The sequence below is a fragment of the Sciurus carolinensis genome, chromosome 6 (assembly GCF_902686445.1).
Source record: "Sciurus carolinensis chromosome 6, mSciCar1.2, whole genome shotgun sequence".
NCBI lineage: Eukaryota > Metazoa > Chordata > Mammalia > Rodentia > Sciuridae > Sciurus > Sciurus carolinensis.
Window position 1 is genome coordinate 86736854 of NC_062218.1, and position 25744 is coordinate 86762597.

General features: G+C 34.2%; 1 protein-coding gene across 10 annotated transcripts in view; it reads left to right on the plus strand.

Moving 5' to 3' along the window:
• Pam (peptidylglycine alpha-amidating monooxygenase) overlaps positions 1-25744 on the plus strand; it is a 288617-nt gene that overhangs the window by 236349 nt on the left and 26524 nt on the right. For 6 of the 10 annotated variants that reach the window (XM_047554874.1, XM_047554877.1, XM_047554879.1 and 3 more), the window contains 2 exons: positions 5056-5367; positions 15534-15663. In XM_047554874.1, the coding sequence (XP_047410830.1) occupies positions 5056-5367; positions 15534-15663 (442 nt within the window). The remainder of the gene's footprint in view (positions 1-5055; positions 5368-15533; positions 15664-25744) is intronic. The other 4 variants (XM_047554882.1, XM_047554883.1, XM_047554884.1 and 1 more) reach the window with 1 other exon arrangement.

The following is a 25744-nucleotide window of genomic DNA, read 5'->3' on the forward strand; positions in this document are numbered from 1 at the left end:
CTCTTCTAATCATTTCACATAGCCTCATCTTCAAACACAAGTCAGAATTTGTTTCCACCCTCTTAATACCTTGGGGGATTAAATTTCAACACATGAGCTCTTTGGAAAACATCCAAACTCAACTAGAAGGCAACTGTCAATAGGTCTCTCTTCACAGAACCCCAGTTCAGCTTCCTACTGGTTGTGCAGATCAGTACTATGCCTTTGGTTTCATCATCTAAAATGAGGACAGTAATATTAACTATTTCATAGAAATTACTTAGCAAAGTGACAGGGTCTGCTAAGCTCTCAAAAATATTAGCTGCTGTTATTATTGTGCATAGTTTATAATGTACTTTTCATGTGTTATTTTTGTTGACAGTAGGTGTGGTAAGAAGCACCACAGTTTTCCTATGACTCCCATTTTATTCTTTGTATAAATATCAATAAAACCCTTTTCCTTCTCATAAGTGTTCCAGTTTGGGAAATAAATTATAGGGTAACCTTAGCAGTTGGTCTCTGATAGAATTAGGGATAACCATCCTGAAATACATATGTCGACAGAGCTGAGGAAAACCTATCTGTGGAACAGAACCCAGGAGAATCAGAGGCAAGGTGCTGTCAACCACAAGTTAGTTCCATCGCAGCTGTTCTGTTTAGATTTGTCTTGGCTTGTTTGTGGTACCATGGATTGAACCCATGGCAGTCTACCCCTAAGCTACATCCCCAGTCCTTTTTATTTTTTCTTTTGAGACAGGGTCTCCCCAAGTTGCTGAGTCTGGGCTGGAACTTGCAATCCTTCTGCCTCAGTCTCCTGAGTGTCTAGGATACCAGGTGGGCACTGCCACACCTGGTTAAAGCAGCTTTTATAACATTGCAGAAGGTTTTAACCTCCTAAGGTTAAAACCCAACTGGAGATCTGTTCTGAGGAAAGAGACCAGTCTTTGATTATGACAGTTAAAGAATAATAAGAGTTCCAGTAGAGTACAGGTGGTAGGGAAAGAAATGATCACATTGACAAATCAGTATAATTTAGACTTTGTGATTCATTGATGAAGAGACCCAGATCCAGTTTTTTGGATTGATTGGTTCAGAAAAACAGTGTCATCCCTCAGAGAAATAGTATGTAAAAAAATATGAAGAGAAGATAAAGAACTCAGTTTTATACATAATAAATTCATCCATATGCCTGTGAGATAGACATGCAAGTGGAAATTTTCAGAAGAAAATTTTATGTACCAGTTTGGTGTTAGAAGAACTCCAGATTTTGAAGCCATTTGCCTGGAGGTGGTAGCTTACGCCTTGTGAGTGACTGGGATTACATAGTAAGAAGAAACTGTAGCCAGGAGGAGAAATTTGCTAGGAATAGATGTTATGCAATGCCTACATTTTTCTAAAATAGGCAAAAGATAAAGAGGAAGAAAAGGTATCTGGTGGAGCTTGGTAAAGAACACTATGGAAGGGAAGTTTCTAATGGCACCTCTCAGCCATCCTCCATGTCTCCAATTGGCCAAGGCAATAAGTCTTTTGACTTTAGCAGTCGGAATCTCTCAATCCACTCATAAAGAAGCCATATAGTGGTGAAGAAGGAAGTGAAAGCAAATGTCTTCAACTTAGGGAAAGAAGAGAATGTGAGGAAAAGGAAAGCAAAAAAGCAATCCTTCACTGCCCAGTATGGTAGACACTAGGCACACATGGAGGTTTAAATTAATTAAAAGAAACTAAAATGTGTAAGTTCCTCAGTTACACTAGCCACATTACAAATCCTCAGTAGCCTCCTGTGACTGGTGGCTATAATGTTGAAAGAGCAGACATAGAATATTTCCATTATCACAGAAAGTTCTTTTACACAGTGTTGGAACTTGTAATGGAAATGGCAAGATGGAAGAGTTTGAAAGATACGTTGTGTCAGAGGAGGATCTCTCCCTACCTCCACATCACTCAAGATAAGCCTGTTAGTGTGTTTATAGCCTGCGAGACAAATGTGAGGCAGAGAAGTTGTATTAGAAAAGAAAAGAGAGCACACAGGAAAGTTTAGGGGTGGGGGCAGAGCTACCACCCAGAACACTTGAATAGAAATAGTTCCTTCTCCATAAACAGATGTAAAACAATGAAAAAGTGCAGATACAGTCTCCTTAAGCAAAGTCAGGAAACAAATAACTATAGCAACCATAGTGACCTGTTGAGAAAATAGGGTGCTGTAAATTTAAGAGTATTTTTTCTTTTTTGCTTATTTACAACTTTCCTATGTACATATATGAATATACCACAGTGAATTTCATCATCATGTAGACCCATGAGACACTAATTTTAAAAAATCTATAAGAAAACAGCAAAATGATCAGTAGAGTATAGGAAGGGAACAGAGGGAGGGAAGGGAGGGGCAGGAAAGGGAAAGTACTGAGGACTGAATTAGAACACATTTTATACCATGCTTTTATAATGATGTCATAACAAATCATATTATTATGTATAATGAAAAAGAACTTATTAAAAAAAAAGAAAAATACCAAAAAATAAAATAAAGTTCAGTAGAGAAAAACATAAAAAAAGAAAATCCCAATACTTGACTAGGAAGTAAATATTGACTTAAAATTTTAGGTAAGCCATAGTTAGCAGCAGATGCATGTTGAAACTAAAGTTTGTCTTTTCTGTTAGTAATCAAAGAAGCTACAATTTAGTGGCACCTGCTTTATCTTGGTATGCCCAGAACTGGGTATTTTAATTAACTATCTTTAAATCCACAAAACAATTCTCAAAAATAGTTATTATCTTTGAGGTTAAGTAACTTACTTAAAGGTACAGAATAACTACATTTATTAATAATTACATTTATAACACTATCATATAACATTTATTAATATTAATAAGTAGGGCTTCACAAGTGTGAAATGTAGACTAGCAGGGGACAGTTAAGACTACAGGAAAAGACCAGAGAACTCTAGGTGCACACAGCAGACACCCCTAATTTGAATTGTCGGGAAAGCATTTTGGATGTAAGTGGCTCCAAAGAGCTGCAGGTTGAGGAGCCAGTTGATTCGTGGGAGGGAGTCATCCAGGTTGAGAGATGGTACAGGGATTAGTCAGCCAACTTCCTCAGTTCATGTTCTGCTCCATCCATTGTGTTCATTAGAGGTGTTTCTTAAAGATCTTAATATGCCTAAGAAAAAAGAGTTAGCATTTCAAGATTCCACAGGCCCATCTAACTGGTAAACCTGAAGAGGGGTAAAAAATAAAAATAATAAATAAAGCAACTTACTAGGCTATATATAAGAATGTAAGAGATAGCCATCTAGTGGTCTCTCTCCTATAAAAGTATTTATAGAGATTCTATTCTGAGCTGTGTTCTCTACAAGCTCAGTGCAACCTTCATGCAGCCAAGACCATTATATTGTTTTAACCATTTTTGCTTTCCTAACCCAATGATAATTGTAATGACAATTTCAAAGGAACTAAAGTGATTTGCATTTAGTATTTTATCACCACTTTTATATTTTTTACTAACAAAGCTGAATGATTGCAAGTTCTGAGCCTGTATTCCTGCATCAGTATTAGCCTCATGACATTGATTCAGGTTTTTAAACTATGTTTTTTTAATCTCTCCCTGAAATTACCTTGTGTTTTGTTTGCTATAAATGTCTTATTATACAAGCATATTAAATTGTTTATATTTAGCTTGTGGGACAGAAGAATTTAGCAGTAATGAATTAATTTTTCTTTTGAGAAACTGAATGCCACCTGTGGCCTAACTAGTTTGGTTGAGTTATAATTTGCTCATTTTACAGAAATTAGCCCTATTACTTGGTAATTATTTTCTGATTGAATATTTCACCTGGGATAAGCTGATTTCATGCACAAGAATTGAAAACCTACTTGGAATCATTAGATAACAACTATATGTAAACATGACAGAATTTCTAAGCAACATTTTGGAAAGTCTTCATATCCCTTTGCACCAATATCTTAATATAGTCTTTGGTGGGATGTATCATGGCTAAACCAGTTACCACTTTCATTTCCAAATATCCACTAAAAAGGTTTATAAATGTTATATGATAGTGTTATAAATGTAATTAAAAAGTAGGTAATAGGACTCTATAGTCCCAATAATTTCTTTATTAGCAGCGATTAAAACAGGGTGAGGATGAAGAAAGGAAGAACTGGGGGCTACCATAAGAGTGATGTCATGTTTCCCATTCAACACAGATTTGAAGCCATGGATGTAAATGATGAGAATTAAAATGTTTCAAAAACTTTCTGTAGACACACTTTGAACCTGTGATCATATTTGATAAATAATTCATTTTCATGAATTTAGATTATTTCTAAGTTCCCTCCTTACTCTCTATGTCGGAAAGTGTAAAATACATGTAGTGCTGAATCATTCTAAAGGTTTTAGTTTGTTAACCTATTCTTCTTTGTTTCTAACTAACTTCAAAGTCTTCTTTGCTTACAAAATGATTCCCAGGAACTTGTTCATTTCTTATTTAAAGGAAACAAGTAGAACTATTTGCAGTCCAATTACTAACAAAATAGTGATAAAACTGGTTTTCCAAGTGCCAGACGCACACATATGTGATTATTTGTTGTATTTTACAGGATCTTCTTGTAATAAAACATATGTTTATTTCTGATGGCTTAAACCTTAATAGAATCTTAAAAACAAATTTACAGGGTTTGCCTGTGAAGACAACTTTTCTCTAACATAGCTGTTGATATTTTATTTTACAAATTTGATTGACTCTTAACTTTCATATCAATTTATACTGTGAAAGCTGTTGATTGAATTGTACCATGAAATCATATATGCATTTTTTCCTTTTGACTAAAATGTCAATAGGCATAACGTGTGCTCTTAACAGAAAGAAGTATATAAAATGAAAAGTGAAGGTATATTATTCTCTCACTATTTGAGGAATTCTTTGTTTTCTTCCTCCTATACTTGAAAGTTGAAAAGCAACCTTGTCTCTCACTTACTATGAAGAATCAAGAGTTGATATTTTTAAGGCACCAAATTTTGTAAATTGTACAATCTTATCAACCCTCCACCTCTTTATCTCTTCTCTTTTTCCACAGGTGATTTCTATTCACTGCTTTCCAAGCTGCTAGGAGAAAGGGAAGATGTTGTTCATGTGCACAAATATAATCCTACAGAAAAGGCAGAATCAGACTCAGACCTGGTAGCTGAGATTGCAAACGTAGTCCAAAAGAAAGATCTTGGTCGGTCTGATGCCAGAGAGGGTGCAGAACGTGAGGACAGGGGCAATGCTGTTCTTGTGAGAGACAGAATTCACAAATTCCACAGACTAGAATCTAATTTGAGGCCAGCAGAGAGCAGAGTTTTCTCCCCGCCTGGTGAAAGTACCTGGGAACCAGAACACACAGGAGGTGCGTTTAGGGTTTCTTTTAAGTGTGAAGTGCCACAATCCACATTAGCAAAATCTGAAGGGAATAAAAATGTATGGGTGAAAAATTCATCAATAAAAAGGACTTTTTAGAGAAAACATTACTCTGATTAAAGATATCAGATCCCATCCTTGTTGAGGAATTCTCTTTTGGGGTGGGGAAAAGTTCCAGTTTTATATGAATTCAGTGCCTGTTCCATAGATGAACCAGAACTGTAAGGACCAAAAATAGTTGGATCATTTTGGGGGTAGTGGCATATGAAATTCAGGGTAACAAATCAACATTTTCCATTTCACTCAATGGAAAGAAATTGAAAATTCAAAATCTGACTTGTAAATCCCAGTGTATGCAGTACTTATACACTATCTTCTTTAACAGTAATTAAATTTCCCTCAAAGGAATCTTATACTTTCAACATGCTAGTCCAAATGACTTGTAAAATGTAATCATTTTATGACTTTGATTTCTCAAATTCCATTATCAGTTGCTATTTTAATTGAGTATTTATTTCCGAAGGGACCTCCAGTAAGTCAATAGCTATCAGGTTTATCTTTATTTCTAACCAAGATTGGCTTCCATAATTAGAGGACAATACCTTATTCCCTTCAGGTTTCTGTACTGGCGAGCTATATAGATGCCTCATCTTTGTCTTTAATTGTGTTGTGGCCTCTGTGATATTGATTGTGTTTCATGTTACCTGCTAATGTGGAAAGCCAAATAATACAGCATGTGGAGATCATCTCCAAAAAAGTAATGGATATGCATGCATGGCAGCTGTCCATGCGTGGGCTGGAATGGCACAGGCTGCCAGCTTGATGTTTTCAAATTCAGCTTTGCAGGAAGCCATAAATTATTCAACACCCAGCTGATTTTTATTTATAATTGAAAAAAATTAGCATACAGTGCCTTTTGCTCACACGGAAGTTTCAAGCATTGTCCTTTGGGATGCACCTAATGGTCTCTCTCAGATGTTAACTGGAACTTGGACTTTTAACTTCACATTTACACAGGTTCAGCCCTGCTCTAACTTCTTCTTAATTTGTCTAATAAAACTATGTCTCAGGAGGTGGTCTCTGGACCCCCTTACCTAAGAATCACCTAAGGTCTTGAAGAAAAATTTAGATGACAACAGAACTGTCACCTGTGATGGCACTTGTAAGGTTCAGTATTAAGATGTGCAGTGTGTCATGCCCTGTCCATTCCATAAACACAGGATTGTCTGCTCTATATTAAACAGTGAATTTTAACCCAAACCACATGGAATTACAAAAGGCAAAAAGGCTTCTTGGTGAGAATAGGATTCTGTTCAGGAGTGAAACGCTACACGTGTAGCACAGTTTTTTCCATGACTTGTCTTTGTTACTCTTGGGTTTGAAATGATATCATGGTCATTTATAAGCATCAAAAGTATCAACATAAAAATCAGAATTTGACTTAAGGCATTGTTTTTCTGAAACCTGAAACCTGCTTTCTAAGAAAAAATCCTTAAGATACAGGAAATACCTTTACTTGCCAAATCTCCTGTAACTTTTGAGGTAATCACATGACGGTGCTTGGGAGGAAATGTTTCTTCAAGATTTAGTTTCCTTTTATCTTATATACATGAATGAATGGATAATTTTAATGAATCAAAATCACAGCAAAAATCCTAACTACATAATGGAAGTGTACATGTGTTTCTTTTTTGAAATGACTTATTTAATGTTGTTTCAATAATTTCAAAACTTTAAAAGTTAAATGCAATAAAGCAAAATGCATATTAAGGTAATCTATTTCTAAGAGACATTTTCCTAATTCTCTTGCACTGTTTATTATTGCACAATGCAATATCTAACTTTTTATTTGATATTTTATCACTCCTTTGGGTAAGCCAGAGGAAAACAGATCCTTCCATTTCCTTCCATTTTGCAAAAAAAAAAAAAAAAGGAAGTTATTCACATGTAAAGACCTAATAATACCATTATTCTTGGCTCATGGTGAGGCAGAACATCATGGCAGAAGGGCATGGCATAGGAAAGCTACTCATCTTACAGCAGTCAGGAAACAGAAGAAGTGAGATGCCAGGGGTAAAATATAAACCCCAAAGTCATTTCCCCAGTGACCTACTTCCTCTAGCCACACCCTACTTTCCTACAGTTACTACCCGGTAGAATAATTCTTTCAAATTATTAATCCATCAAATGAATTAAAAAAAAAAAAAAACAAGACCTAATAATATATATTGATAGTCTAATTCACGTGTATTTCTTGGGGTATGGGCAAGGGGAATAAGTTTGATAGATATTATTCCATCCTTTCTTTTATGCCCTTTCTTTACTCCAGGCATAGCTGAGAATGGGCCCTAATGGTCTGGAGGAATTTTTTCTCTAAGTGCCTAATTTTCTAGAAGAAATTGTGTTAACTGTAAAGAAGAAAATAACTTGTTATATGAAATTTTACTAAGACAAAAATAGAAGGCTATTGTGTGACTAGATATTATTTTAGCTCATAGTAATTTCAGATATCTTTGAGATATATTATTAGAAGTTAACCTATTTGAATGAGGTCACAAAGTCTGAATTTAAACTTGGACTTAATGACTTCCAAATGTGCACTCTCTAGTTCCTTATAATTCAATAGAATTGAACTTGATTCCTCAGTATAGACATAATTCCCTGGAGTTTTGGAGCCTCACTGCTTAAAAACTGGAGTCTGCCACTCGGGGCGCTGTTCTTATGTCTCCAATTCTTGGAACAAACACAGCCCAAAAGTAGCATTTTAGCAATAGCACTTTAGATGGCACTGACCAGTTCACCAGCTGGAACTGCAGTATGGTGATGGATCGATCTCATTCAGCTGACTGACTTATAGTTCAGACATGCAATCAGCTCAAAAGTCTGGGGTGACTATATGTGGTAGGCCCAGGAATATGTGAGACTTTCAAAATGAGTACTGTTTTATGAAACTTTAGTTTAGTTAGATTCCGCTTGCTTCCACACGCTGTTATCTGACATTAATGTTGGGTTCTCCACATCATTAAGGGTTGGATATCAGCGAGCAAGCTGCATAATGAGCACAGTGGAGAGACAGCTTCCACTTTCACTGTCCTTAGCACTGGTCAGATCAAGATGGTTAAGTATTCTGTTGTCATTGTGTTTCTAAGAGTACAAATATTCACACACAATACAGCATACCCCCAAGCAATTCTTCATTTGACCAACATAAAATTTGGAAACCACTTCAAGGAAGTAGTACAACAAATGTAGCAGACTCCAGGCTTTCTGCTGGTTTTGAATTCCAGCTATACCATTTACTGTGTGGGCCCTTAGCAAGTTTTTTGTTTTTTGGTTTTTTTTGTTTGTTTGTTTCATTCTCTAATCTTTAGTTTTTCCATCTACAAAATGAGGATTATAATCTCACAGGTTTAAAGTGAGGGTCAGATGAGAACATATATGTAAAGTATTTTGAACAGTGGAAAATATAAAGTGTTTAATAGATGTTAGGACACTTTAATAATACTCATGATGATTATTGCTACTTTAATGTCATGTTGAATTGAGTTTCAAAAATTAAATACCAGAGTATAAATATTAATTACTTTATCTTAAGCAGCATTTATAAAAGATTTTTCTTGCAGTGTATAGGAAAACTGCAAAATTTCACTTTAGTAAATTGAGGAAGTGTTTGGCAGTGTTCTATCATGATGGGAGTTTGTGGTTCTTCCAATCTCTGATCATTTATATTGATCTACCTTGGTATTTGCATGTGGCATATGATATACAGAGTAGAAATAATCAATTTGGTCATCTGGGCAACAAATACATTCCTTTTTACACTTCACATAGTTTAGTTTCTGCCATTATTAGTTGAATATCTATTTTGAGATAGAATTAATTGAATGGAAATAAAATCTTAGCTGTCTTTATACCAGTTGCCTTCTGGAAACTAGGCATATTGAACAAGCAATGAAAAACTAGAGATAGCTATTCTAGCTGGAAGACTTTATTGCACTACTATTTATTAGCATATGAAAGACTGATTCAGCATATATTGCAAACCTCGGGATGTTATGAACTACACCTGCATTGTTGACACTTCTGATCAGGTAAGAAGACTCAGAAGATCTATTCTTATGATACATTAAGCTTTTTCATTAATTCCTATGAACAACTCCCTTAATTTTAGAGACCATTCTTATGTCATACTCAGTCAAATGCTTACCTCTAGGCAAGTCTTACAGAATTCGTAGGGTAACATAAGGCATTTTTTGGAGGAATTTTCATCTCTGAAGAGGAAGCAAATAATAATAGCAAACAACTTCATAGCACTTACTTTGAAGCAAGTTAAGTGTTTTAGATTCATTAACTCATTTAATCCCCACAACAACTCTATTTATAAACCCTTTTTAGACAGAAAAAAAAAAAAACCTGAATCAAAGAAATGTGCCCAAAATGCAACAGCTCAAGGAACCTAGAGGCGAAGCAAGGCAGACTAGCTCCTGAGTCTTGTTTTTAATCACTTTGTTATTCTGCATCTCACAAAAATATAAACTCTATAGAAAAGGCCGACAGATGATAGGTAAGAAGATTAATTTTTCTAGTCATTCCATCGTCTCTGTTTGCAATCATAATAACTCTAGGTGTAGATTCCCTGTGATCGTGCTTTCTCAGTCAGTAGCCAGTTTGACCAAATTGAAAATTCCATTTATAATGAAAGTAACTTTAATTCTAAAAATGTTTTTGAGTCCCTAGTTGTATCTCACCTCTCTCTCGCTCTTCCATTAAGTGAAACATTATAATTACTTCTTGTTTTCTTTTTGTCTTTGGTATAAGTATTTCTTCTACAGTTCTAGTTAATTACAGTTATGACTAGCACTTCTGATGAATAACAATCCCTAATCAAAATAAAGCATCTTAGCCAGATGTGGTGGTGCATGCCTGTAATCTCAGCAGCTTGGGAGGCTGAGGCAGGAGGATTGAGAGTTCAAAGCCAGCCCCAGCAATGGCAAGGCACAAAGCAAAGGCACTAAGTGAGACTCTGTGTCTAAATAAAATACAAAATAGGGCTGGGAATATGGCTCAGTGATTGAGTGCCCCTGGGTTCAATTCCCCATACCCACCATCCAAAAATAAAAATAAAGTACCTTTTCTTTACTCAGTGAAAATTGACAGTGTAGGAAAAGCAACCACCACCACATTTCAGTTTTGGTTGAAATGTTCTAGTAATTTTATCAGGCTCTTTTTCCTTAGACTTATATGTGAAGAGCCTTGTTACATTGAAGTTATCATAGTTCTGGGTATGAAATTATATTTTTTCAACTTTATCTACCTCTGGTGGTCCTTATGTAACACAGATAAATGAATGCCCTTTCAAATGCTTATTAATAATTTCATGTGAAAGCAGCATTGATCACTAACATTAATCTCTTTCTTAGAAAGGTGTAAAATTCTTTTAGTGATTTATTGATGAAATTTTAATCGTAGTATTTAATATTTTTCTAACAGTAATAATTTTTCTAAATATAAGGCAGAATTATGAGGCTATACATTTACCTTTATTTATAGTGAGTGCAAGGATTCTTCATAGGATAACAAAACATGTTATAAAGTCAGCTGAAAAACAATACCATTTTAAAATCTTAGGAAGTTTTATTTTTTTCACTTTTTTTCACCTTTTAGAAATCACGATGAATTTATATCAAACCTACTAAGATTAATGGCTGATATAAATTTACCTTATTTTTTAAAAAGTATTATTTCTTCTAATAATTTTTCAAAACAAGATTTTAAAATATAAGTAATTGAACTTAAAATAATCTTATCATTTGCCATCTGAATTTAAAGTAGCTCACACTTAAGAGACAGGGATTGATGCCCAAGGTCATATGTATATGTAAGAAATTTGTATTTAATTTCCAAGATAAAACTGTAAATCTATAGAATTAACTTATTCATGTATTGAATTGTTTATATATATATATAGATAGATAGATAGATATAGAATTTTTTTAGTTGTTGATGGATCTTCATTTATTTATATATGGTGTTGAGAATCAAACCAATTCTTCACACATACCGGGCAAGCACTCTACCACTGAGCCACAATGCCAGCCCTTTGAATTATTTCTTGAAGTCTAAGGGGAAACTAAATAAGACTTTTTAATTTTTCCATGATTGAAAATGTTAAGTAAAAGACAGAGCCCATATATATTTTATTATGTAATTTTTTAGTAAGTATTTGAAATTTTACTTAACTGAAGATTTAAAAATAATCATTCTTGATGGTGGAGTCTGAAGTCTGGCTCAAAGCTGAAGTTGTCTTCCTGTCAAAGGAGAAAATGACACAGGATATTTCCAATACCACTGTAGTATTGTGTGATTCTCAAGTAGTGACAAGCAGGGATGGGAAACGGTTGTATTAATTTCATCTACATATACCACTCTCTTAAATGATTTACTTGATTCATGATCATTTATTCTTAAAAAGAGTAACCTTGAATTACCTAACCAAAAAAATAAATAAATAAAAACAGTGACCCGGAAGCATAAAACTCCTGGGCCAGCACTCCCAGAGGAGAACATGAACTCAGCTAAAGCTGTCCTAGAATTTCTGCCTAGTAACGATACCCAGATTCTTCGAATTTTGAGGCGTTAGCTAGGTAATCCTAATAAATGTAAAGTATTTTAAATAAAATTAAATAAAGTTTGACAACATTTCCATACATTTGGTACTAAAAGAATCAGATTATTCATGGTGTTAGACTTCACCTTCCTTATGCATCACCTTTACCATACTGAAAATCTACCAAAATCTGATATTTCAATAAATATGTTCTAGATATTCATAATGCCTTTCCTCCCTGAAAAATTTCCAACCAAAAATGATTCTTTTATATAACAAACCAATATTTTTTTATAACTGGAATGAAAAAATTAACAAAACAATCCAGGTGTCAATGCTCAAAACAATCCAGGTGTCAATGCTTTTTGCAGACTTTTCAAGCTTTTAACCAGTCTAGGGGTATTTGATAGTTTGAAAATTCACAACCATATTAAAGTTCTTTACATGTTGTGTGTGTGTGTGTATATATATATACATATACATATATACACACATATTTATATATATATATATACACACACACACACATTTTATGTATTTCATTTTTTTATCCCAGAACAAAGAACTTTTGGGGACATTGCATATTTTCTTTCAGAATTAGTTTCTCTGCACCTTCTTGAGTACTTAACACCCTGAACTGGTTGGTGAACCACTGAACAGAAAGGTTCTAGGAGCCATGATATGTATCTGTGATCTTAAATGAGAGTAATTAACCAATTCACATTTTTATTCAGTATCCTCACAGTATCATCAGCTCTGTTCTAAGGATAAATAGAGAAAGGACAAATGAAGAATTATAAGATTATACAGTGTGTAAATACTGGACAACGCACACAGGTAGAGACTAGAGCATAGACTCAGTTTAGTGCATTTATTAGGACATACCATGGCCAAACCCTGTGTGAGACTTGGTGACCAAACTGCCTGAGATGCGATTCCTGCCCTGGAAGAGTTCTGCCTAGTTGTAGTGGTTCTGGCATCTGAGAATCTGATGAAAGTAATTAAGTATCTACATTGTCACCAACTTTGAGATAATTTGGAGTCCCACCAGAAGTTTCAGCAGCTGGCGAGCATGTATAACGTGATGGCAACTAATTAGACACACTAAAACCAAGCTGAGAATGAACAAAGTACAACCTGAGCCTCAAGCAACTTCAAACTAAACCATTTTCTTTGGGGAATGAGTTGTCCATCTATTGAGACATCTTGGTGTCTCTGTAATTCTCAGACCTTATTTCAGGAGTTAACTTTCAAAAGCATAGTTCTAATCATACCACCTCATGCTTTAAAATCTTTAGTGGTTCCCAATTGCCTGTAGCAACAATTTACAACCTTTTTTCCTATTTTGACGATCAAGCATAATAGATGATGCATGCTATTCATCCACAGCTCTATTCACATTCACTGCTATGCCCAGTATTATTTGCCAATTCAAGCATGCCAGCTCTAACTTTGCCCTGATCTCCTTAACTTGAGAAGGCATATCATAATACACATGAGTGAAAATGACATCCTCGTGAGCTCAGGTGTATTTCAAAAGTAAATTGTTCCCCAACTCTGTGCTTTAATGCTACTTATAATGTACTTGTAGTATGCCTTAAGAATAATCATAACATAGGTCAGAACACCAAAGCTGAAAACTACACTTTCATTGTTATATCCTCTTCTCTTGGTGTAGTATATATACGATGTATTTTCTTGTCTGATTTTAAAGAGTTGGCTTATCCTGCACCACCAGACTCAAACAGGATTCCTCTCCTGCTTTCTAAGCATTTTGAAACATATTCTGAAGTTATAAACATCCTGTCTTGTTCTGGGTGGACTATTCTCTGCCCTCTTCTATACTCAGCAAGCTCTACCCCCCTTACCTTTCATTGCCCACACAGATATTGCTGCTCTGGAAGATCTCACTAGTAGACCTTCACCCCATCGAATCCAGCCCAAACTTCAGTCAGAAGTGTAGAACTATGCCTGTCTTCCTGCACTGTGTGTTACAAGTATTTGTTCTCATTGTATCCTATTACATTCCCATCCCATCTTTTAAATATCTCTATTATGTCATTTTATTCATCAAGGCCAAAAAACACATTTTATTTCTTTATCTTTTCAGAATCTGGTATAATGCCCTATAGAAAATACACTTACAAAGTAATTGTTGAAGATACTTCAGCAAAGGCTGTTGGCAGACTGGTCTAGTCTTTCTATTGATTATGCTGTTTTGTTAATTTATATTAAAGAAAAAAATAAATGTGAAAGATAAAAATGTTTTGAGTAAAAAGGTACTTTTTCTTTTTATATATTTGGCACAACTGTTTTTTTTTTTAACTGTTTTTAAAGTATTCATTCTCACCTCGGCATCCTCTCAAGTTTTCAGGAGCCAATCATACAAGCCCTGAGCTTCCCTTCTTTCATCAGTCTTTTTACTATCTTTGAGGATTTCGCTACATGTTGGGACATCCTTCAGAGGGTAGGAAGGAGAAATGAGATGGGAATTGCTACTTTTCATCATCTCTGTTGAAGCATTTGAGAGGGAAAGAAATATTGACACTGATACCATAGCTTTCTCATTTACCTTCATAATTTTATATCCTCAGTTAATATACAAACTCTATACATTGTACCTGTTTATTCATGAGTATGTTTATAAAAGGGACTAACACAGTGAACCCTGGTCTTCTGTGAGGATAAATATTCATGAGAGAATAATGGGGGAACTTTATGTAGAAGAAAATGAGAGGGAAGGGGATATGAAAAATGGTGGAATGAGACAGACATCGTTGCCCTATGTACATATATGATTACATGAATGGTATGAATCTGCGTTGTGCACAACCATAGAAACGAAATTATGTACCCCATTTGTGTACAATGAATCAAAATGCAGTCTGTAAAAAATTAAAAGCTAAATTAAAAAAAAAAAGAAATGAAAATAATTTGGAAATGATTCACTTCCAATGTTTTGGGTTTTTTTTTTTTTTTTTTTTTTTCCTTTTTCTTGTGTTAGACAGCAGTGAAATATAAACAGGCAAACAGAGTGACCCAAAGCTAGGAGAAATGAGACTCATATCTTATGTGTTCCTTATACAATGGATAATCAATGAATGGCTTATTATGAGTGTTATTATATACTGAACATCCAGAATTTACTCAAAAGAGAGAAGAGAGTGACAGACTTGTTGCCCATTCTTGCTATTTATTTACAACATTTAACAGCTTTATATTAAAACAATGCCATCTAGTTGCAATAGTTTTCAAAGTACCAATTTAAAGTAAAAATCACATCAAGAGGGTAGCAGTTAAATTGTCAGGCATCTTACTTTCAAGAAAGAGAGAGCAGACAGCTTCAAGACAGGTTCACAGTCATTTCTCTTATTTCATAGCACAAGAAGCTACTTAGCATGTGCATGTGGTATAATTTATGTAGAGCACGGCTTGACAACTTCTTTGCATCTGACTCTAATGCATGAGCTTCTTATACCCATTGTGAATATGTGTGAAGTTATCCCAGTTTTTGTTTTTGCACTAAATGTATGGGGTTTATCTTTTAGATTTCCATGTAGAAGAGGCACTGGATTGGCCTGGAGTTTATCTGTTGCCAGGCCAGGTTTCTGGGGTGGCTCTGGACCCTGAGAATAACTTGGTGATTTTCCACCGAGGAGACCATGTCTGGGATGGAAAGTAAGTAATATTTTTCCTTCAGTGAAAATTAAAATGCAAAGGAGTGTATATCATTTTTATTAAAGTAAGAACGATGATGAGAAGACTATTATGTTGCTTTTTCATTTTGATTTTGGGGAGGGGGAGGAACCCTATACCAAAAGGGTCTGGTGCATCCATCTGGAGACATGCAAAAACTGGATGGCTCTCCTTATCTGATGTTAGTAGCCAATGATAAGTTTTTCAGGATTCATTATTAACAATCATGTGAAAAGTGATGATACTCTAAGTGTATTGCAATATATCTTTGATTATTTCTTCCCCTCATTCTCTAATTCCAAAATCCAGCATAATGGTTGAATGTATGTTTTATATTTACATATAGTCCTACATATTCTGACTGTGATTTTTATGAGAAAAAAATGTTTATTCTTTTAATGTATGACTGTGATCATTACTAGAGAGGAAATCTTATGCATTTTAAAAACAGAGCACTCTCACCCACTAGTTTATGGAAAAAAGGCAATACCAATTTTCCTTTTCCTTGAAATTACCTCCCCTTCCCAAGGGGAAAATATTAAATGTAGTCCATTTTGTACTAGCTGAAACATTTCAAGACTTCAAAGAAGCTAATCATGATAAACGACCATCTAAGGAAGGTTACTGGTACATTTCCTGTCCTAATGCAAAATGAGTCTGAGGCCATTGGGTCGCTCCATCATTCCGTGGCACGCATAACAATTAACCTTCTGGATACTGTGATTGGAGCAGTTTGGCCATTGCATGTGTGTAGACAGTACCTTGGTCTTTACATTTTTATATAGATTAACTTTGTTACTGAAATTTGCTTTTTTAGTGAGCATCAAAGACTTAAAAAAAGAAAAAAAGCAAGGCTGTCTAATTTCTCTCCTTTTTCCTCTGGGTTGCCCTTTCATTCTGTCTTCTTCTACCTCCTTAGAGGAATTTTTACTGAAAATGTCCAACACTTATTGAATACTTACTATTGGTCTTCCAGTTTTACAAATGTTTACATATATTGGGTCCTAACAGATAGGCTCTGTTATCACTCATTTTGCAGATAAAAGACCAAATATTTTCCCAGTGTCACATTAACAAGTGGCAGAGCCTGGCTTCAGGTCCTTTACATCTCACTCGAGAGGGCCAACTTAACCATGTGGCGATACTGCACTTAATAGGTTTATAAGTACACTCACCTGATTGAATTTTGAAAACTTTGCTCCAAAATTTAACAGGTTATTTTTATTATCCTTATTCATTTATTTCATTACAAGTTTACATTCGAAGGTAAAATTTCAATTATCTTATTAATTTAATCTAATGATTTCTTCTCCTTTCATACTTAAAACTGCATGATTCATTTGGAAGATTGGTGATCTACATATATAACTCAGTTTTCTCTATTTTCAGAGGTGTTGATCAAACATGTTAAACTCACTCTATTACATATACATATATGCAGCTTTCTTTATGCAGTTGAAGATGGAATTTCGGCAACATTTCAAAACAGATTGGTAACTGTTTCTGTTTAATTGTCCATTCTATTTGTCACATTTGCAAGTGAAATCTGAGAAAGGGATTGCTTCAGAGTTCAAAGCAAACAATCAAACTTAAAATTCCCATTCATACATCTCTGTTACATCATCTTCATTGTTATTGAACATCTAATGGTATTTTAACAAGTGCTTTTAAAAGCAAACTATCACTATTCACTGTGTTGTATTCGTCATTTTAATGAATATTGCTATGTTTTCTGCATGGATTTCCAGCCACAATTTACCAGGCAAGAAAATTACAGCCTCATTTTCTCCCATTGATACTGTTTCAGCTGGCTAAAACTAAATTGGACAAAATCCAAGTTTCCATTTTAACATGATATTCATTCCAAGTAAACAGTAGAAGCTGGAATAGTTCTATAGAAAAAAGGGATCCGTAAAGACCAGCTTGGGGTAGGAGATGACACACAACTATGAAAAAGAGCCATATAAGAGCATTTTCTAAAGCTGATGTGGCAGTTCTAGCCGAAGAACTGATTTTTTCCTGGCATCCAATTTTCATCTGGATAACCAGTGTCAGGTAGACATTGATTTCCATTTCATTGCCAAAGCCCTGGTGTGTTCACCCTGGCAAATGGCATCAGCTAACAGGTACTGTTTAAAATATAGTACTTTAGAGTGAACTGCTGATTTTATTCATCAAATCTCTGTTTTTTCTTTCTACTTCATCTTTATCTGTCAGATGTAAGAACACTCATTATCTCTCATTCTCTTTGTCTTTCGGATATTATTGCCTGTTGGCCTCTAGCTGTCTTTGAAATCCATGGTTTTAAGAAAATTCTTCTACAGCCCTCAGATGTCTGCTTCCAACCCACTCCCTGCTTTATTATTCATGAAGAGAATTGAAAGTAGATTACTCTGTAATTATTTCTTTAAGAAAATAAACTTGAATTTGTTCAAAGAAAAAATTAGATTTGACTCTGTTCTTTCAATGGTCATGCATGACCATCCTATTTACCTATCTGTAACACTGTATAAATATATATTACTCTGTATAAATTAGAGTGCATAGTTTTCCTCTCCATTAAAAATCCAAGGATTGTGTGAAGAAGAAAATAGCGTCTTCTAGTAGAATATGATGTGTTAATGAGAGGCAATGGAAATTAAAGATTAAATGGAAATCGCTTTCTTGTTGCTACACTGTTTGGACAGAGTAGTGAGAAATCCCGTACTGATTTGCCTTAGAATCTTTCCTATCCTATCTCTTTTAAGTTCAGAAAATTTTAAGTCCCTTAAGATGGTGGCTTGCTGTAAATCAAACTTAAGCACTTTATATTCCATAGTTCTTAGGAGATGATCATTTTTTTAATGAATCAGACAATGGTTGGAGTTAATAATCCCTAATTAATATTTAGTACCCCAAATTCCTTTGATACCATTGCATCAACTATCTTTATAAGTACTATTACTCTTCATTATTATCTGATAGCCTCTTATTCTTCTACTTAACCTTGCTAAATGAGCATGGCAACTAAAGTAATATTATTAATAATAATAAACCTCCTGAAAATGATTGCCACTTCCTTCATCAATCTAATTCCCATTTTTCTCCCATATGTACCTAACTTCAATATGGCTACTCTAGGAAACTTCTTCCAGCATAAGTAGGAAATGGAAATGCCTATTGCCAGGAGGGAGTAATGAAATTTTAAAGAGCCTCTTGTCTGCCCTGATGTTAGAGCGGCATGGCAGCTCCAGCTCTTTAATCTTTAAAAGCCTCTCAGCGGGAGCTAGATAACGCTTGTCTCAGTAACAGCTGTTCCTGGGTCTCTAGTTTAAAATCTCTCCTCTCCTCGGCAATCAGTCTTGCATCTTGGCCTTTCTTTCTAATATCTCTACTGTGGTTGGGTTGTGCCACGTGGAATTCACGTTATACACCCACTTAACTAAACTACAAGTCTTGCCCCGATTTTTAGGTATTTGAAGTTATGTTCTTTGTATCATTTATTATTTATTCACACAGGTTTGGAAGGGATCTTAGAACTTGAGTTGCTTCAGATTCTGTTACCAGTAGGAGAGAAAACCCAACACAAACTAGTTTAGGTAAAAAGAAAATTTTTTTCATTTGCATAAGCAAAAACTTCAAGGAATATGGTAGCCCAAGCAATATCCCCAGGATCCATTTTTCAGTTCATTTTCTCCTGGTTGACTCCATTTCCAGAATGATTAATGTTTTCCTTCCTCTCCCCTTGCAGCTTCATAATCACATAATTTCACTAGTTTTAAAGAAGAGAGAGTCTATATCCTTGATAGATGAACAGAAAAGTCAAGGTTGAGTCTTTGTAGCATTCCTTGGTCTGATTTATCTATTACATACTTAAACCAATTATTATGGGTGGAGAAATGAAATCCACTCTTTGGCTTAGCCTGATCTATTCTACCCCTTGAACCCAAGAGTACAGTCAATATCATCTAAAGCAAATGGGCTGAGAGTAGGACAACCAAAGAAAGGTTGAGGTCTCATTAACACAAAACAGGGCAGTGCACACTGAGCACCCCCAACAGGAAATGTCCACCAGAGGGTTCATCTCTAGCCTCCCACTTAATGCATCCATTTTTTTCTATAACATCTTCAATACTTGTTCTGTGCTTAAATATTTTCAATGCCAAGAAATTCCCTAGATGTAGATATGTATCTCTGCTTTGGTTGGGTTGTGCTATGCATAGCTCACTTTGCACACTAAACTATGAGTCTTGCCCCTAATTTTTAGGTGTTACATAATTATGAGATCCATCTAGATGTTATGAAGTTCTTCATTGTGTTAAACTTAACTCTGAGTTCGCCCTCATGGAAATAATTCAGATGGATTTACTCCCCTTTTTCCGTGTCAAATATTTGCATTTTTGAAGAAAGATGTATCTTCTGTACATTTAATATTCTCCAGGTCTGCAACCAAATTCATGCTGACATGATTACTTTCATCTGAAGGCACTTTGGTTTCTCAGGGCTTTCATGTGTTTGGTCTAGAAGTAGCCACAATACCTCATATATTTTATCTGTTCAGTGATGCTGTAATTACTTTCTTTGATGTGGATTCTAGATATCTATTAGTATAAAATTATGTTAAATTTGTAATCTACTAAGATCTTTAAATATATTAAATAAAATTGTGCTGACATTTTTAGCAGAAATTTATATTTATACAGTGTTTTTAAAAAATCAAATTCAAGACTTCATCCTAATTGTACTTCACTTTATTAGATTTAGCATTTTTTCAATTGTACAGATGTATTTTAATCCTCATTAGCAAGAGGATAAGCTGTTCCTTTCAGCCTTGTATTAAGTCTATTTGATAAGCATGTCTTTCATATCTCTATAAGTCTTGTTTATAAAATATGAATACCTGAATGGTTGATTTTGCAAGTTTTGTTCATAGAGAATTATAGTCACAAACCATCTCTTCATCCATGCTCGTGGAATATTGCCTTCATCTGTTGTTTTATAAATCTGTTTTCTTCCTAACTTTGAGAAAAAAATTAATTCAAGATTTTCCTCACTTGTTTTCTGGATCCTTATTAAGATATCTGTCTGGGGTTCTGCTTCTCCATCTACAATTGCTTTAACATCTTAAGAAAGTTTTTTTATGCTGTAGATTAAACCCAGAAGTCCTCAGACACTTTTAGGCAAGCACACAGCCACTGAGCTCTCCATTTCCAACCCTCATGCCTTAAGGTATAACTGGGCCTAGAAAGTAGAACTCAAAGTGACTGAATGAATTCCAATCTTCATATCTGAGTAAAACAGTTCTACAAAAAGAATGTTTACATATTCCACCCATTTCTTTCATGTTCCAATTTCTTACTTTACCAGCCATTTTTTTCCAGTTTTATGCCACTTTCTCTAATTCTTCTTTATTTTAATCTTCTTCCATCTCTTCTGCATGTATGCATCAAATTCAAATCTGGGAGGTTTTCCCGTCTAGTAAAGTCAATCCTAGTAAGAGAAAAAACACTTATTTTTAAAGACAGGAGACCCAGATTTGAATTTTGTTTACATTTTCCAGTTTTTGAGATTGTATTAAGATATTTGAACTCCCTGATTCTCAGTTTCCTTGTCTAGGAAACCAAGGGTTTCAATAATTGTCTCATACTGTTGAATGACAAAATGCAGTTTGTTAAGCAACTTGTACCAAGTGATCTTACTTACCGAAAAGAATCCAGAGAGCAGGTGCCGCAGACCTGTTATTTAGCAATTTGGGGTGTTTTGAGTTCTAGATTCATCAGGGCACTAGTCAGTCATAGGTTTCTTTGTCCTCCTCTCTTCATCATTATAGGGAATTTTTGCAATGTGTAAATATTCAGGAGTAGCTGTGTTTAACATAATATTACAATATATTCCATTTAGTCTCTGGTCTTTGTATGATGTGTCTTTGTTCCTAACACAACGGTACATTTCCACCTATTTTCTCACATAAAAACCTATGGTTCTTTCTCTGGTTTCATTATATATGATTTAATAACATTATATTTACCTTCTTTCTTCACTTGCTATTATTTATTTTGCATTCCTTTAATTTTGATTGATAGCACGGAAGTTTATATTCTCCTTAGTCTAGCTCTTTTTGTGTGTGTGAATATAGCAAAGCATTTCTTCTCAGCCTTATCTAAACTGTTTGATTAGCTGCTAATGTGCAAAATCATTAATGGAAAATTCAAACTGCTAAAATAAAGAACAGATGAATTCCAGCCCATAGGCCTCAGTTCAGTCTTTTCAGTTGAGTGCTTTTTTAGAGAAGCAAACAAAAATCATCAGTGCTCCTGGCACTGTGTGAAATGTGCAGGGTATTATTATATCCTGTAAAAAGTTAAATGTGGTTGAAATAAAGACCTCTCTGCTGTTCATAATGTGGGGTAACTGCTTTAGAACACTAAATAGGCAGTTCGCTATAGCAACGGTGAATCCAGCTCCATAATCTGACATGCATTTGTGAACTATTCAAGGGTTAGCTTTCTTTGATTTACAGGAGAGTTTATAAACTATTTTATTCGGCAGCTTGTGTGTGTGTGTGTGTGTGTGTGTGTGTGTGTGTGAGTGATTTTCTCATTTAAGGAAAAAAGTCCATTTCTTTTATTATTTGCCCTATGTAACACCAGGGAGCAGCTGTTCATTCCATGAAACTCAAGCCATCCCAAGTGAAAGGATTAGAACTGGACACCCAATCAATTGAGTGATTTAATGTCCCTTGATACTGTCAGTTTAAACATATAGACGTCTGTTAAAGGGTGTCAACAAAGATTTTAAGTGAAGCAGTCAGGCCTCTTGAGTTGTGGTTTACTCCTTTAAATCTAAATTCTTCCTAAGTATTCTTTATTTTTCTTATCTGTTTCTTATGACTAAAGTAAATTAATATATTTAAACTGCTATTAATATAAGTAGACCATCTTATCTTAGAATTTTGTTTTGTTATGTTTAATTTCCTTTATGTTATTTTTTTTCTTGGTTTGAGGGATTGTTGTTACATGAAAAGATTCCCCAATTAATAAATTTAAGAACTAGTCTAATCAATGAGATCCTCAATGGATATAGAGGAAGCATAGTAGTAATATGTATAAGTAATTATAAAGGTATGGAAAACTGGCTAGTCTGAATCAATACATAAAATGCCATTTTAACACACAAATGGCACGAGTGTACTTTGTGGTAGCTAATGAAACAAACAATAAGGTAAAATTTTAGTCGTTACATTATAATGAGGTACTGGAAAATATACCTTGATAAATTGAGAAAAAAGACATTTTCTGTTGTCCAATTTGTGATGATCAAAATCTGATTTATTTACTGTCTTATCTAGTTTTGTTACTTATTTTCTTTCAGTTACATCACTTGCTATTTCACAATTAACTGTTACATCACCAAAAAGTAGATAATAAAATAAAAGTAGATAATCCTCAAATTACTCAATTGAACTGTGTATAACCACTGCTAGAAACTTGAAGTCTCTAGATTGTAAGTGTAGAGGCCCACAAACAAATTGTGTTTGTGACAGCAAACCATAAATTACTTGACGTATTTTTCCTACATTTGTGAGCAGTACAGAACAGTACCATTGATAAAGGATGTACTTCACTTACCTATTCATCAGCTACAACATTTTCATTTGACCTGACTAGAACAGAACTGTGGATCTGGATTATTTATCTTTCTTCCTTAACACAGCTTTTTTTCTTGGAAGCCAAGCCTAATGTTTCAGATCCATGACTCTGAGCTTACATGACTGCCTGTGAATAATATTTATATTTTGAAATATTTGAGTGTCTAGAGAAATAAGCTGGAGTTATAAGAAATGGTTTAAGTTATAGAAGTTCAGTGTATCTCCTGAGGCAGAAAATCTCCTATTTTCCCCCCATCAATACATTATAGAAATGTTTTTTATAAAAAAAAATGACCAAAGATTTAGGTCTGATGGTGAATATTTAAATGAATAACAAAACAGAGAAAGGGGGCAGTTGTCTTATAGAATTACTGCAACCCCTTCTTGGAGTAAACCAGGAGCAAGTAAATATATTCATCTTCCTGTATGGTTCATCACTGTGTAGAGAAGAAAAGATATGAAGTTAGGTGTGCTGAGTCTGATATACTGCAGTCTTATGAAGATATATAATAGGCTATTGGTCTGCGGCCTTTATTAGCTGTCAGTGGTGAGTCAGAACCCTATCCACATACAAACTGAATAGCACTTATAAGAATTGTGAAGACTTGGTAACTTTCCATGTTACTAAATCCTATGTAATGGTGGAGTAGAAAAGTAATGTGCTATTGTATTCCATGCTCAAGCAAATGAACTGTAGAAATAAATGGAAATTTTAGGAAATAAAAAGGGGAATGGGAAATCTAAATATGATCAGTAGATTTTGTCTATATCAGTGACCTAGTTCTAACATTTCATATAGTTTTACAAAATACTACCAATGGAGGAAACTAGGTAATCTTCTCCGTAGAGAAGATTTGTGTCATTTTTTACAGCTGCATGTGAATTTACAGTTATCTCAAATTTTTCCTTTTAAAAAACCCAGAAAGGTAGTAAGTCCTAATAACCAGAGAAAGTATAATTTTCAAATAATTTATTTAATTATTATATTATATAATATTTCAAATTATTTATTTATTTATTCAAGCACATAAATCATGAGGAATATAAAATTTGAATCTGAAAAAAACATACTGAATAAGGAGGCTTCATCCTATTACATACACATGGCTGGGAAACTTAGAGCATGCTGTTTTGATGTGCTGAACTTTAGTTTTCCAATAACACAGTCAAGTAGGAAGAAAAAGACCATTGATAGTTGAATCCAGTATCTTTGTTCCCTTAGTGAATAATTATGATGTTTTAAGTAAAAAATTCATATTGCAAATACCTTCAGATTACAAGATGAATTTCTTTATTTTTACAGTATCAATCATGAGTGACTGCATGTTTGCTCTTTGCCAGTTTCCTATGATTTAATAATATCTTGTATATTCTTATACATCTAACAAAATTACACATTTCAATGTTATAATGATCCCATGAACATCTTATATCTGTTTTGTTATTGATGCTACTTCCATTTCATTAATTTATGTATTTTTTAGATACTGCTGTGTGGTTTTAACTGCACATAATAGCATATGTAAACAGTTTTACTTAAGTTTTAGGTTGACAAAGCTGAATCAATATTTTGTGTTCAATTGAATGCATCATTAATAAGAACTACTTCAGGGACTTATTATCTTTCAGGAATAAGATACACAAAAGGCTGTAACAGTCAAGAAGCTCAGATAACAATGTGATGAATATTTTTAATGGCAAAGGAAAGTAATATGCAAAATTTTTGTTCTATAGGGACTCCACTTAAGTTCTATAAAAATATCAACTAGCTAATCAATGGATATATGACACATGTGAGCAGTCTGTCACCTTCCCAAATTGCAAATATATCTCAGTAGATATTCAGTGTTATTCAGATTGTTCTTTTATTTATCTGGTGGAACTACAAAATATTAATAATTTTTTCCACAGCATTTTCCAATACTATAATGGAATTTCTATTTTACAGAAATATTTATTAATCATTCATTGACTTCCTCTGGCTGAAATATATATATATATATATATGTGTGTGTGTGTGTGTGTGTGTGTGTGTGTGTGTTTATACACACATTTACACATACACACGTTTATAAACATGTCTATGTGATGATACAATACTTTGTTTTAAAAATATAAGTTGTTCTCTTGGTGTTTCATGCATTTACCTTCATATTACATAAGCTTAGATTAAAAGACTTTGTCATTTGTCCCATGGACCTACACAGTTGTTCTCTCTTATTTGTTGTTTTATTTTTCATGTCTTTAATTACTTATAGTCAACCATGATCCAAAAATATTATATAGAAAATTCCAGAAATAAACAATAAATTTTAATTACATAGTATTCTGAGGAGCCTGATAAGCTATCCCTCTGTCCTACCCAGAATGTGAATCATCCCTGTCTACATCATACTTATGTAGATCTGCTACCTGTCAATAGTCACTTAGTAGATG